At 48.4% G+C, this 14,314-nt stretch overlaps 1 protein-coding gene across 1 annotated transcript; it reads left to right on the top strand.

Annotated features, from left to right (window-relative positions):
* The first annotated feature begins 1,419 nt into the window (after positions 1-1,419).
* HSD17B7 (hydroxysteroid 17-beta dehydrogenase 7) lies at positions 1,420-8,144 on the top strand. The gene is made up of 9 exons (XM_063344981.1): positions 1,420-1,527; positions 1,658-1,861; positions 1,942-2,034; positions 2,989-3,103; positions 3,626-3,820; positions 4,913-5,017; positions 6,049-6,105; positions 6,700-6,798; positions 7,197-8,144. The coding sequence occupies exons 1-9, from the start codon at positions 1,493-1,495 to the stop codon at positions 7,290-7,292; spliced, it is 999 nt and encodes a 332-aa protein (XP_063201051.1). The 5' UTR covers positions 1,420-1,492; the 3' UTR covers positions 7,293-8,144.
* Positions 8,145-14,314: the final 6,170 nt, after the last annotated feature.

Here is a 14,314-nt window from a genome sequence, read left to right as displayed (position 1 = left end):
ACAGCCTCTCCCAGCCCTGCCTCAGGGAGCCAGGAGGTGGGAGCACTGGGCTGGGTTGGGGGACATCTGCCTCGTGGGCACTGCAGCTCTGTGCCCTTGGGCTCTGTGACTGGGCACCAGAAAGGAGTATGCAGGGCCATGGGTTCAATAGCGCATCAGGGTGCCCGGGGAGCAGCCCCACTGCCAGGGAGGTGCAGGGAGCTGTTGCTGTGTCCATCCCCTGCTCCAGCTGTGACACCGGCCTTGCCGGTAGCAGGGCTGCACCCGGAGATCTCCAGCGGGCCCTGTGCATGCAGATCTCTCTGCCATGGCAGCAGCGGGAACCAGTGACCCAGTGGCACTTGTGTGTGGCTGCAACGGCTAGTCTCGCCGTGGCGAAGGATATGAGGGCAGCGTGCCATGGCTGCCTGTGGGAAGCCTGCCTGCTGCAGCTGTGGAGAAGAAGCTGGGGGAAGGGAAGGGAATAAGGGAAGGGAAGGGAAAGGAATAAGGGAAGGGAAAGGAATAAGGGAAGGGAAGGGAAAGGAATAAGGGAAGGGAAAGGAATAAGGGAAGGGAAAGGAATAAGGGAAGGGAAGGGAAGGGAAGGGAAGGGAAGGGAAAGGAATAACAGAAGGGAAGGGAAGGGAAAGGAATAAGGGAAGGGAAGGGAATAAGGGAAGGGAAGGGAAAGGAATAAGGGAAGGGAAGGGAAAGGAATAAGGGAAGGGAAAGGAATAAGGGAAGGGAAGGGAAGGGAAGGGAAGGGAAGGGAAGGGAAGGGAAAGGAATAACAGAAGGGAAGGGAAGGGAAAGGAATAAGGGAAGGGAAGGGAATAAGGGAAGGGAAGGGAAAGGAATAAGGGAAGGGAAGGGAAGGGAAAGGAATAAGGGAAGGGAAGGGAATAAGGGAAGGGAAGGGAAAGGAATAAGGGAAGGGAAGGGAAAGGAATAAGGGAAGGGAAGGGAATAAGGGAAGGGAAGGGAAGGGAAGGGAATAAGGGAAGGGAAGGGAAGGGAAAGGAATAAGGGAAGGGAAGGGAATAAGGGAAGGGAAGGGAAGGGAAAGGAATAACGGAAGGGAAGGGAAAGGAATAAGGGAAGGGAAGGGAATAAAGGAAGGGAAGGGAAAGGAATAAGGGAAGGGAAGGGAATAAAGGAAGGGAAGGGAAAGGAATAAGGGAAGGGAAGGGAAGGGAAGGGAAGGGAAGGGAATACGGGAAGGCAAGGCAGTGCGCGGGCAGCAGGAGGGGCCGAGCAGCGGGGCGCAGGAGGCGTAGCCCGTATAACGGAGGCGGGGCCTGAGAGGCGGGGCGGGGGCGTGTCCAAGCGGAGGAGGCGTGTCCCAGCGCGCCCCGCCCCCTCCGCTCGGCCCACCATCACGCCACCCGCGGCCCTGTCCCCGCCCCCTTCGCGCGTACCCATTGGCGGAGGCGGCGGGGCGGGGGCGGGGCCTCACGTGCGGGTGGCCCTTTTAGCGCGGGGGGAGCGGTGGCGGGTACGGGCGTCTGTGATGGAGCGAGTGGTGTTGGTGACCGGGGCCAGCAGGTGAGTGGCGGGATGGAACCGTAACGGAGCGGGTCTGGGGCGAGCCCGGGATGGGACGGGCTTGTCTCTGCCCGCCCCGGCTCGCCCCGGACCCGCTCAGGGTTGTGTCTGACACCGTGCGCCTTTGCAGCGGCGTGGGGCTGGCGCTGTGCCAGCGGCTGCTGGAGGAGGATGGCCGCATCCACCTCTGTATCGCCTGCCGCAACACCCAGAAGAACGAAGACACGCGAGACCTCATCCTGGCCAGCCACCCCGCTGCTCAAGTCTCCACCGTGGAAGTGGACCTGGGTAACATGGCTTCTGTCCTGCGTGTCGCCCGTGAGCTCCGCTGCAGGTATCGGGGCTCTGTTCTCCACCCCACTGGACCCCCCTGTCCACCCGCTGCCCCTCACCCCTCTGCTCTCTTTCATGCAGGTTTCAACGCCTGGACTTTGTCTACCTCAATGCTGGGATCATGCCAAATCCACACGTGAACTTCAAGGCCCTCTGGCATGGTCTCCTCACAGGGTAGGAGTTGTTGGGGCTGGGCCGGGGAGGGGTCCAGTCCCCAGCTTATGGGCAATATGGGGTGCTGGCACCATCATCATGGCTAAGGCATGGCCTTGGGTCCAGGGCTGAAGACCCTATCTCCCTTGCACAGCGTGACACAGAGCTCATCCCTGTGGGATGCATGGCCTTGTGTGGGGTGGGCTTGGCATCTGGGTGAAGTGCTAGGGTGCTCCGAGGCACCCAGTGCTCCATCCAGTCCCTGGGGTGAGGCTGGCTGCGTGCAGGGGGAGAGCAAGAGTTCACCCGAAGTCTGTGGGCCCTGCCACTAGGCACTGAGTGAAAAATGCTGGTGTGTTGCTGAGGTGAAGTTTGTTCTTGCTGGGTCTCCTTACCGTTGTTTTGCTTCCACTGTAGGCTTTTGCAGTTGTTCTCCGCTGTGGATCATTTTATCTTGTGAATCTAACAGTTGATGCTTATTCTATAAGCACCATGGGGATAAGCATCACTGTTCTGTAAGCAATGTGGGGAAGTTGAGTCAGGGAGCAATGTGACTGGCGTTGAGTCTGGTACAATTGTTGGGCTGTTGAACACAGGCGCTAGACTGCTTTCCTTAGTCCTAGGGCCATGCCTAATTCAGATTAGTTCCACACTGGAGCTTGATTTTGTTTTCTGAATGTGAAATGGAAGAGCAAAACTTTTCTTTTTTTAATGGTACCTTACTGTGGTGAAGTGAAGGAAGGGACGGGTTTTCTCTGGTCTAGTCAGCATTGAGACACTTGCAAATAAAGGGCCTGGGATACTCTGTAAACTTTTTCCAGCTGTTTTTTCATGGATTAGTAGAGCTCTTGAAGGTGAAACTAGAGGGTCTGTGTGGAGCCTGTGAGGTGGGGGGGATACTTCTGAAGGACCGAAGTGGGGGAGCAGTAGATGCCTCCTGGCAACATTCTTCTGACTCCTGTCCTTGGCTTCCAGGAAGGTGCTTCACATGCTGACCACTGCGGAAGGCATAATGACGCAGACGGACAGGCTTAATGGAGATGGACTGCAGGAGGTGTTCACTACCAACCTCTTCGGCCACTTTATGCTGGTGAGGTTGCGTATGAAGATCGAGCCCTGGGTCTGGTGGTTGATGTGGGTAGGGATGGGTACAGGTGGTGCTGGTGAATCAGTTCTGTCTTACAGGTTTGTACGCTGATGGAGACTGCAGCCTGACAGATTAGGAATGATAGGGCAAAGGTCTCAGGCTTTTTAAAAACAACAATAAATGGTGATTGTTGTTGCAAGGGTTAATATCAAGGTTACTGTAGTTAGTCAGTGGATAGAAGTAAACCATACATAGTTCTCTCTGTCCAGGGCGAATACCGAGACTTGGCTGTATTAAGTTCTGAAGTGCTCAGCTGAGCTGTGTCAGAGAATGGTGGCTGCTTATAAATGCTCCTGGTGGACCTTAGGCTGAAGTCATACCTGAGCAACAGCCACCTTTCATTAGTATAGTGAAGACTGGCCAAGACTAGGAAAGCTGAGATAAGCTCATAACTTCTAAGAACTGCAAAGCTATACTGCAAGACTTTAAAATTACGGTGTTAATAAGCTAACAATTATTTTGCAGGTTCGTCAACTTGAGCCTCTACTCTGCAGTAATGAAAAGCCCGTGCGACTCATCTGGACCTCTTCCAGCAACGCCAGGGAGTCTGCCTTCAGCCTTTCTGACTTTCAGCATGCCAAGGGGCAGGAATCATACAGTTCCTCCAAATATGCTACTGACCTGACAAGTGTGGTTCTGAACAGGAAATTTAATAAGCAGGTGATGATGGAGTTTGCATGTCTGAAGAAACCTAATGAGCTCCTACTACTTATAACTATCATTGCATTGTTGTTACCTTGTTGCATTCATTCATAGCAATCTGATATATGTTCCTTAATGCGCATGTAAGAACTACACACAGCGCAGGTTGAACCAGTGGTGTGACTGGTGGAGAATCTGCCAGAGAGATTACTTCTGGGATTCTGTCAGAAACACTTCTGAAAGCAGAAGACTTTAGGAATGGTCCCTGCCTTGCAAACTCTAGCTGTCTCTTTAGACCAAAGAACTGGTCTTAAAGAGCAAAGAGGTGCTGCTCTTTTCAGGTGTACCTGTCTGTGAGACGGCTTTGCCTGCAAACCCTTGAGGTGCAGGCTCTGCTGTCTGTCCTGATGGCTCCATGCCCCTATTCAACTTTGTCACGCCAAGATGTACGAGCAACCTGCCTTCCCTGTCACAAGGGATTGCTGGATTTCGTTGGCAGCCCTAGTCCAGTGATAGTGACTCTTCTGAAATACTTAATGAGAAAATGGTTCAGTCATAGAAGGCTGAACCCTTTCCCCTTAAAGGTGAGGTAGCCTTTTATCTGGGTGGGTTGTAATTTGTGGAATGACTGCTGTTGCTGCTGAGCTGCATGTAGACTGCAACGTGAAGTTGTGATGTGTCACGAGGCTGCACCTTCTGTCTCGTCTCAGGCTTGCAATGGGCACAGATTTAACATGAGCATCTCCAATTTGGACCTCTTGGAAATAGCTATATCTAATCGCTCTCTGGCTCTGGTAACTTTAGAGAGGAGAACATCTGCTATTAACGGGTCTCTATACTCACCTTCATTTTCTTGCTGAGAAGTAGAATCATAGGGTGGTTTGGGTGTTGGAAGGGACCTTAAAGATCATCTAGTTCCAGCCTCCCTGCCGTGGGCAGGGACACCTCCCACTAGACCAGGTTGCTCAAAGCCCCATCCAACCCAGCCTTGAACACCTCCAGGGATGGGGCACCCACAACTTCCCTAATAGTACTATGAGGGAAGGAGTATGATCCATCCTTAAACTAATTGCTGTGTGTTTCCACACTGACTCGGTTTCTTCTCTGCAGGGTCTGTATTCCAGTGTTGTTTGTCCTGGTCTCGTTATGTCTAACATGACCTACAGAATTTTGCCCGTGTTCCTGTGGAAGCTGCTAATGCCCATTATGTGGTTGGTAAGTGGATCTCCTGGCTGCTTTTAGGTTGAGGTAGCCCTGCTGTGATATGCTTCACTGCAAGGGATGTGCAGAATGCTTCTTGCTACCCATGCTGCTGTACAGTTCTTCCTTCTGTTGGGTTGGGCAGGCTGACCCGTCTGCAAACCTTCCCATTGACACCTTGGGGCCCCAATTTCCAAGCTGGGTTTGGAGGCTTGGTGCTGAACAGCAGAGTAGCCAGGGTTCAGTTCTTCAGCCACAGTAATGTCTGTCAAGCCCCCCCTTAGAAGCTTTGCCAGCCTGCTGTGGACCTGTGAGAGCCTGTTATTTTGGTGGCAGCAGAGTTCAGGACAAAACTTCTGTGCTTTGAAATGCTCACTGTTTCTAGAACAGGTTGTATTTTTGAGTGTTCTTCTTTCCATCCCTCTAGAAGGCAGTGTCTCCTTCTCTCCTTTCCATCCCGCTGGAGAGCGAAGCCTACTGCTTTCTATTGCCGCTTCCCCGAAACTTTCCTTGCCTTTCTTCCTCTGGGTTTCAGCTTTTCAGGTTCACTATAGTTCTGTCCCTGCATGCAGGCTGCCTGCTCTGGGCCTTGTGGCTCTTGCTGCAAGACTGGCCTTTCTGCTTAAGCTGCCCCAGCTGGCAGCAGCTGATCCTGATGGATCACGTTTCTCCTGGCAGTGGAGAAGCAATGCCTTCTCACTTATCCTCAGCGTTGGCAGGATTGCAGATCTTCTCCGCCTCCTGTTCTTGAGGCCATTCAAGAAGAGGTGCCCGCAAGGCATTTGCGTGGCACGTTGCCCCCTGCTTTGGGGGTGACTGTGGGGAGGCATGGAGCAAGGCTTGCTGATCCTGGTGGGTGGCTCCAGAGACCAGTTTGTGGTGATACAGGGACGTTTTAGTCATAAGCGTGCAGTGTTACCTGCAGTCAACTTGGAGAAGCATTTCTGCCTCTGGTAGATGATCTGGTCTGTCTGGACTGCAGAGGGCTTCCCAAAGAAACCTTGGGTCAAAATACAACTTCTGTTGTGTACTTCTCTTCCCCTCAGATCCGCTTTTTTGCCAAAACTTACACTCTGACACCGTATAATGGAGCAGAAGCTCATGTAAGTAGTTCACAACTGGGTTTTAATATTCCTCCTTCCTGGGTGGCTCTTCCAGTGTTTGCTGGCTTGAACGAAGAGCCTCTCTGCCAGGCTGGTGGGTGGGTGCTGTGTTTTCCCCCCAAGCAGCCTGCAGTAGTGAGTGCCGGGGGACCAGTTGTAACAGGGGCTGATCCAACAGGTGATACTTTATTCCAAAATAAATGATTTTGGAAAAATACTCTTTGTTCCCTCTCGGTCAGGGAGAATGTTTCTCCCCCTCTTGGTGGTCAAGCAGCCATAGACATGCAGGCATGGGGGACGGAGGTGGGTAATGCAGGGCACAGTGTGCATCAAGAACAGTAGTGGGTTAATTTAGCCATGTGAACTGCTTTAGTGGTTTAACACTGGGGCAAAAACATGGTTTACTGTTGGTGCAGGTAGGTCACAGCTGAGGGGAGACAGCTCAGAACTTCTTTAGATATCAAGTTTTCCCCTGCTTGGTAAAAGCAGCAGTGATGTGTTCTCCTGTGTCCATTGGCAGTCAGATCCTTCACTGCAGGCTTGGTGGGGACAGTGTGCACTAGACTTGGTACATGTTTGTGCTGTTCTTCCTAGGTCTGGCTCTTCAAGCAGAAGCCAGAGTACTTGGATCCACTTGTCAAATACCACAGCTGTACTTCTGGACTGGGGAAGAGCTATGTGGAGCCCAGAAAGGTAAATGCAGTGGCAGCCTGCTGCTGCAGGAGATGTGGCTAGGGGTCTGCCATCCTGCATGGAAGGGTTGGTGAAGGGTGTCCTGTGTCTGGAGTGGAAACAAGATGCATGTTGAATGTTGACGTGGGGTTATCTGTGAGGTTTCCTAGAGTAACTGCTGCCTCAGGCTGGAATCTGGAAGATCGTGGAGATGATGGTTAGGATAGGACGAGTGTGTAATGATACTTTCCCAAAACATGTTCTGGCTTGTGTCCTGGTGATAGATGCCTTTATTTGCCTCTTTGTGAATGTAGAAGCTCTGGAGATGCACCCTGCTATCACCCCAGAGCTTCCCTCAGCGCATGTGCTGACTGCCACCGAGGTGATGGTCTCACAGTGCTGTTCTTATTGTCTTCCAGATGGAAGTGGATGAAGAAATTGCTGAGAAATTTTACCAAAAGCTGTTGGAACTGGAGAAGCAGACTCTAGAGAGATACAGTGATCTCCTAGATTAAGTAAAGCCAGTCTCAGTGGGATAAGAGTCTCATATCGGTAACATGGGCTTTCTTCGTTCTGGTGCTACTTGTGTTGCCTGCTGTTCTGCAGGCACGTGGCTTCCGACCCCATCTTCCTTCTCGACAGAAGGTGAACAGTTCCTGAAAATGGAAATGTGAAAACTGAAGAGAAATACTTAGTCTGTCTGGTATGGGATTTTTCTTCTGGCATAAAACTGGAGACCTAGAGTAGGTGGAGGCTCTCAACACAGTTGCAAAGCAGTGTCTTGCAAAAGCACGACCGAACGTGCACAGTTCAGGAATGGCCTCAAAACGTGTTGTTTAAATCTGGCTTAGTGTACAGGAAAGGCAACAATCATCTAGTGTGCTGCCTTCTGTCTTGGCTGTACCAGTCTTTCTAGACTGCTCAAACACATTACCTGTGGCTGATCCTGAAGTACTTGAAGGCCCATCTTCAGAAGAGCTGCTCTTTGTTTGTACACCAGAGCTGAGGCTGACTTTCCAGACCTGCTGAACAAGTCTGAACCTTACTGCAAGTCAGGTTCTGCACAGCATGTGAAGCCAAGCTCCTGAAGAACTGGCCTGAGAAGCGCACCTCTTGGCTCAACTGTGAGGGCAGATGCCTTGCTGTGCCCTGGGTATGGGGCCATATATGTTGTATCCAACTGGCTGGAGGGACCGAAGCTGTTGGTGCAGGGCTAGTCTGCTCTGTTTGTAGCAAGAGTGAGAGGTTACCATGTTATTTTATCTATTCAACTATCTTTTTATATAAATTTATTGTACCAAATGTTCTTCCTGTTGTCTGTCTGGGGAGCTTCACTGAGTACCTGGTGTACTTCAAAAGCTGCAATGAATAAATGACTGGAACTGACTTGTCCTTGCCACAGTGGTGTCTTTACTCCAGTAGCTGCCTGCTTTTGACTCAAAGAGCTGGAAGGGAGGTTGGTTTGTTGCCTTGCACAATAAGCCAGTGCATACCTGGGAAGTGTGGTGTCTGTGCTGTCCTGCCCCAGGAGAGCTGTTGGCTACCTCTTCGGGTTTACTTCTCTTGTTGCTCCTAGTTAATGAAAGACATGAGTGACTTCTGAAGACTTCAGTGTAGTTTTGTGTGTTGAGCACCTGTGGGATGTCTGGGACTATTTCCTGGCCTTAGGCACTTGGGAGTCATAGATGTCTCTGGTGTTTGCTCACTCACATGTGTCACAGAATCGGTGATTTAATGCTCTCTAATAAGGGAGTGTTACGGTGTGCCCCAGTGCTCCCCTGGGGCCTGGCAGAGGCCAGGTGAGGTTAGGAGGGAGGCTGTGCTGCTCCATCCCAGCTGTGATGGAGGCTGCCGGAGGTTTGGAGTTGCCCAGGCTGGTGCGTCCTGCCGGGGGGGGAGCTGTAGTGCCCACAAGGGTTAGGTCAGAGGTCGGTGTAGGAAACCACCTGTCTTGGTTTCGTTTGGGCTAGAGTTACCTTTCTTACTAGCAGCTGGTACAGTGCTATACTTTGGGTTTAGGATGAAAATAGTGTTGGCAAAACACTGGTGGCTTTTTTCATGTTTACAGAAGTTCGCTAAGTCCATTTAGCTCATAACTGTAGGATTTAATCATCATAGCAAATTCTTAGGGTAGGAAAGATGAATGAAATTCATTGTGGTCCGTGCCCACAGGTAGTGTGTTCATCTTGAAGAGTTTTGCTGGATGCCACTTGATGAAGCTGGCTTGGGTTTCGTCATTAATATGTTATCCTGAGAAACATTTCTTGAACACAGTTAGTATTATATAACAATTAACATCGTACAGTTCAGATGACGTATTCTCACCCAGGGTCAAATTTCCTTGAGGTGCACATTGAACTTCTCCCTTCTTCAGCATCACCCACCAAGTACATCAGATCCTTGAGTAAAACCAGTCCCACGAATGGGTTTGCCTTTGGCAGAGGCAGGAAAAACCCAAGCAGTTTTCCCTAGCATATTCCTTTCATCCGCCACAGGGACTTTATCCCCTTCTACAGTATGTAAAAGGTCTGATGGACGAGGACCAGCTTGATTGATGGATCCCTTGGTGTTAACTAACCAGGTAGCTTGTGCTAAATGCTTGTCCCAGTTTTTAAAGGATCCGCTACCCATTGCTTTCAGGGTAGTTTTTAACAATCCATTGTATTGCTCAATTTTCCCTGAAGCTGGTGCATGATAGGGGATATGATATACCCACTCAATACCAAGTTCTTTGGCCCAATTACTTATAAGACTGTTTTTGAGAGTCCCACTTCATCCAGCCCAGTACTGACAATCGGGGCAGAAGGCATCTCTGGTATAATTAATAAACCTCTGTTGGTTATAGTAAATATAATTTATCCAGTCTACATTTTTGTTTATAGTTACCCACCAGAAGAAGACAGATTCGAATCCTGCTTCTATCTGATTTCTTCCTTTGTGTTCATCTGGGGCTCCTCTAGGGACTCCAATGGGGTCTATATATGTCCGTTCATCAAAGGGTACATCTAAATTTCTTCTCACTCTCTTGCCTGAGCTCAGGCATCCTGTTCCTTTTTCAAATGCTAGGGTGAACGGTATTGCCAATTGTACTATTCCACATGTACCTTCACAGATCGCAAGGTCCTCCTTCCACAGTGCTGCCAGAGATCTGCCTGAGGCACTCATAACACTGAGTAGTTTCCTCTTACATCTTTGGTCACATTCAGAATTCCAGTGCACAGGGTACATCCCCCCACAGGTTTGGTAGCAAGATTTTACGAGGACCCAGTCCCTTGGTTTATATGGATGGACGACAAATTCCAACGGCGGAGTTTGAGCAAGAAGGCCTTCAGTTCTGAGGAAAGAGAGAAAAGACGACAGCCCCGGTATACGTTTCTTAAGGAACGTGTCCTTGTTTTCAAATGTGGGCATACCTTCCCTACCTCCAGTGTAAGGTAGTCCAAAAAGCATTTCATAAGGCGAGAGACCAGTATCCGTTCTAGGGGAGGTCTGGATTCTCAATAGTGCTATTGGTAAACACTTAATCTGTGGTAATTTTGTCTCAAGAACTAATTTAGCTGTCTCTTGATGGTTTGAATCCTTCTTTCAACCTTTCCAGATGATGGGGGGTGCCCTAAACTTTCCATCACTCCCTGTAGCACCTTTGAGGTAAGATGGCTTAATCCACAGTTTCCACTATTCCGGACCTAGGAATTATTTGCTCTAGCATTACTCTTATGACTCCTGCAGCTATTGCTGAGACTAAGGGATAAGCTTCCACCCATCCAGTAAGGTGATCTACTAGGACTAAGAGGTACTTAAACCTGCCTATCAGTGGTAGTTCAGTAAAATCAACTTGTATACTTTGAAATGGCCTTAACCCCGGTTCCCGTCTTCCTGAGGGTTGTTTTCTAAGGGTCGTCTTATTTATTTTCTTACAAATAATACACCTTCCGCAGATTTGCTTTGCTACCGTATAAATGCCAAAACATCTATACTTCCACAAAACTATATCACGCATTGCTTGCGTTCCCCAATGGCTTCCCTGATGTAACACTGCCATTGTTTCTCTCATAGTTTATTTCTTAACCATTTCCCTTCCATCAGGCAGAATCTATTTACTGTCTTTCTCCACTGCCCCTGCTTCTGTCATTGCTTCTTTTTCTGTGTATATCAACCGGGTCATTACTGTCGGTACTTGAGGAACAAGATAATAAATCTTAATTGTCTCCTGCCCCAAGGCTGCCTCTTTTGGCACTTTGTCCGCTAATTTATTTCCCCTTGCGGTAATTGAATTGCCTCTCTGGTGGCCTTTAACATGTGCAACTGCTATTTCACTTGGTATTAGTATATTGCTAACACCTGTTTTATAAGTTCTTCGCGTACAAGTTCTTTCCCTTTGCTATCTATTAGACCTTGTTCTTCCCAGATTTTACCAAAGGTATGTACTACCCTAAAGGTATAATGAGAGTCTGTATATATTGTTCCTTCCCCTTCTCCAATTCATTTTAGTGCCTTGTTTAAGGCATACATCTCACACGTTTGAGTGGACCATGCACTAGGTAATTTCTCAGATGCTTTTACTTGTTGGCTCACTCCATCCACCACCGCATATCCGTTACACCTCTGTCTTTGTAGCACTCTTGAAGAACCGTCTACAAACAAACAAAGACCCCCAGATAGGGGTTCTTCCCTTAAGTCAGGTCGTATCTTAGTCTGGTACTCAATTACATCTAAGCATTTGTAAGTTCTTCATCCTTTGCCTCTACTTTTCCTTTCCACAAGAAGTTCACTGGGTTAAGGCAAGAGCTGGTAGTTAAAATCAAATAATTATTTTCAATTAAAATTGCTTCATACTTCAGTATTCTTGAATCTGTTAGCCATTTTCCTGCAGTTTGGGCTAAAATGGTTTTGACCTGGTGAGGGGTGCTAACTTCTGTTATTCCCCTGAAGATAAGCTTCCTGCTTTCTTCTACTAATAAAGCAGTTGCAGCTACTGCCCGCACGCATTCAGGCCATCCTCGAGAAACTGGGTCTAGGACCTTTGACAAATATGCTACTGGCTGTCGCTTATCCCCCTGCTCTTGAGTTGATATTCCTAATGCAGACCCTTTGTCTACAGTTACAAATAGATGAAAAGGTTTCTCCAAAGAAGGTAAGGCTAAAACTGGAGGTCTAATTAGGCTCTATTTTAAATCTTCCACTAAATTCTTCTCTTCTTCTGTCCAAACCAATACATTTGGTTCTTCAGCTAACAGTTTGTCCTTTAGTCTTTTGAGCATACCCCTCTATCCACAGTCTACAGTACCCAGTCAGCCTCAAAAATTTTCTGAGTTCCCTCTTGGTCTTTGGCAGATGTAAGTCTACTATTCCTTTGATCCTTTCAGGTTTTATTTTTTGACTCCCTTCACTGACTAGATGTCCCAGGTACTTCACTTCTGTTTCCACGTATTGCAATTTCATTTTTGAGACCCTCAAACCTTGCTGGCCCAAAAAGTTCAATAACTCATTCGTGGCCTCTTTTACCCTGCCGCCTTCCTCCCTGGATACCAATACGTCATCCACATACTGAAGCAGGGCTACTCCCAATGCAGGTTTGAATTGTTCAAGCACTTGTTCTAACACTTGCGCAAACAAATTAGGGGATTCTGTAAATCCCACAATAATAACACCCTACTGGTGAACCTCCAGCTACTGAGAGAAGTGGTTGGGGCAGCCCTCTTCCCTGTCCTCTTCCTCTGTTATTCACACTTCTTCCTCACCCTCAAGTAACAGTCGAAGGGGTCCCACTTTGGGGATTCAACGTCTTTGTCAGTTGAAACATCACCGACAGTCTGGGCTGGGAACATATAAAATTGATTTGGGTGTCCTCGAATCCTGAAGCTATTCATCTTGACCCAGCAAAAACCATATTCACCTTTTTCTAATGAGGGTGGTTCCTTATTATTCACTTACATGTTTAAAGTCTGGCAGACCTAATCTTCATCAGATCCAAATTTGAGCCAAAATACACTAGGAGGTCTTACGGGTTCTTTGGTCCAAACAAAACAACAATAATGTATCATTTTATCTTTATCCCTTATACAAGAAGAATCATTCCAAAACCTCAACATTATCCCTGAAGGACTGTCTGGGGGAATGTTCCCAGGATTTTCTTATTATCCCCTTTTTCATCCCTAGGCCTAGAATTCTTATTTCCCATTCTAAACAGAGATTTTTCTTGCACCCACGTAAAATCATTTTTCTTTCGAGTCACTTTATAGAGAGGTTTCACAATCTGACTATAACGGGGAATATGCATTCTCCAGAAACCTATACCGCCTAGAAAGCCTTGTGTTTCCTTTTTGTTAGTTGGTGGGAATGTAGATGTTACTTTGTTAATCACATCCATTGGGATCTGGTGATGCCGATCTTGCCACTTAATTCCCAAGAACTGGATCTGTTGTGCAGGTCCCTTGACCTTACCTCTTTTTACAGCAAAACCTGTTTTCAGAAGAATCTTGATTATTTTCTTACCTTTCTTGAAAACTTCTTCTCCTGTATTACCCCACACAATGATGTCATCAATGTATTGCAGGTGTTCTGGAACTCCAGCCTTCTCCAGTGCAGTCTGGATCACTCCGTAGCAAACAGTAGGGCTGTGTTTCCACCCCTGGGGGAGTCAATTCCAGGTGTGCTGTATGCCTCTCCAGGTGAAAACAAACTGTGGCCTGCTTTCTGCTGATAAAGGAATAAAGAAAAAATGCATTAGCAAAGTCAATTGGAGCATACCATTGGGCTGCCTTTGACTCCAGCTCATACCGGAGTTCTAGCAGAGCAGCACTCGGTGTGACTTCATTCAGGCCACGATGATCTCCTGTTAATCTCCAGTCTCTGTCAGGCTTTCGCACTGGCCATATAGGGCTGTTAAAGGGTGAGCGAGTCTTGCTGATCACTCCTTGGGTCTCTAGCTGATGAATCAGGTTCTGGATGGGAATCAGGGAGTCTCAGTTAGTGCGATGCTGTTGTCGATGCACCGTGGCAGTAGCAATTGGCACCTGCTGTTCTTTAACCTTCAGCAGTCCCACCACAGAAGGGTCATCAGAAAGGCCAGGTAAGGCAGACAGCTGTGTAATATCCTTAGGCTCTGCAGCTGCTATACCAAAAGCCCACTGATACCATTTCAGGTCTTTGAAATACTCTTTCTTGAGATAGTCTATGCCAAGGACGCACAGACCATCTTGGCCAGTGACAATGGGGTGCTTCTCCCATTTATTCCCACTCAGGCTCACTTCATCCTCCAGTACAGTCAGTTCTTGAGACCTGCCTGTCACTCCAGAAATAGTGACAGATTTTGTCCCTTTATGATCCGATGGCAATAGGGTACACTGTGCACCAGTGTCCACCAGGGCTTCATACATTTGTGGCTCTAATGTGCCAGGCCATCAAATCCACACAGTCCAATAAACTTGGTTGTCCCTCTCCTCCTCTTGGCTGGAGGCAGGGCACCTCTAATGTCGAGGACAACATCTACAATTAGCAGATGAGTTCCTACCCGGACTGGAGAACCACTTACCGT

The sequence above is a fragment of the Chroicocephalus ridibundus genome, chromosome 8 (assembly GCF_963924245.1).
Source record: "Chroicocephalus ridibundus chromosome 8, bChrRid1.1, whole genome shotgun sequence".
Lineage (NCBI taxonomy): Eukaryota > Metazoa > Chordata > Aves > Charadriiformes > Laridae > Chroicocephalus > Chroicocephalus ridibundus.
This window is presented reverse-complemented; position numbering and strand designations above follow the sequence as displayed.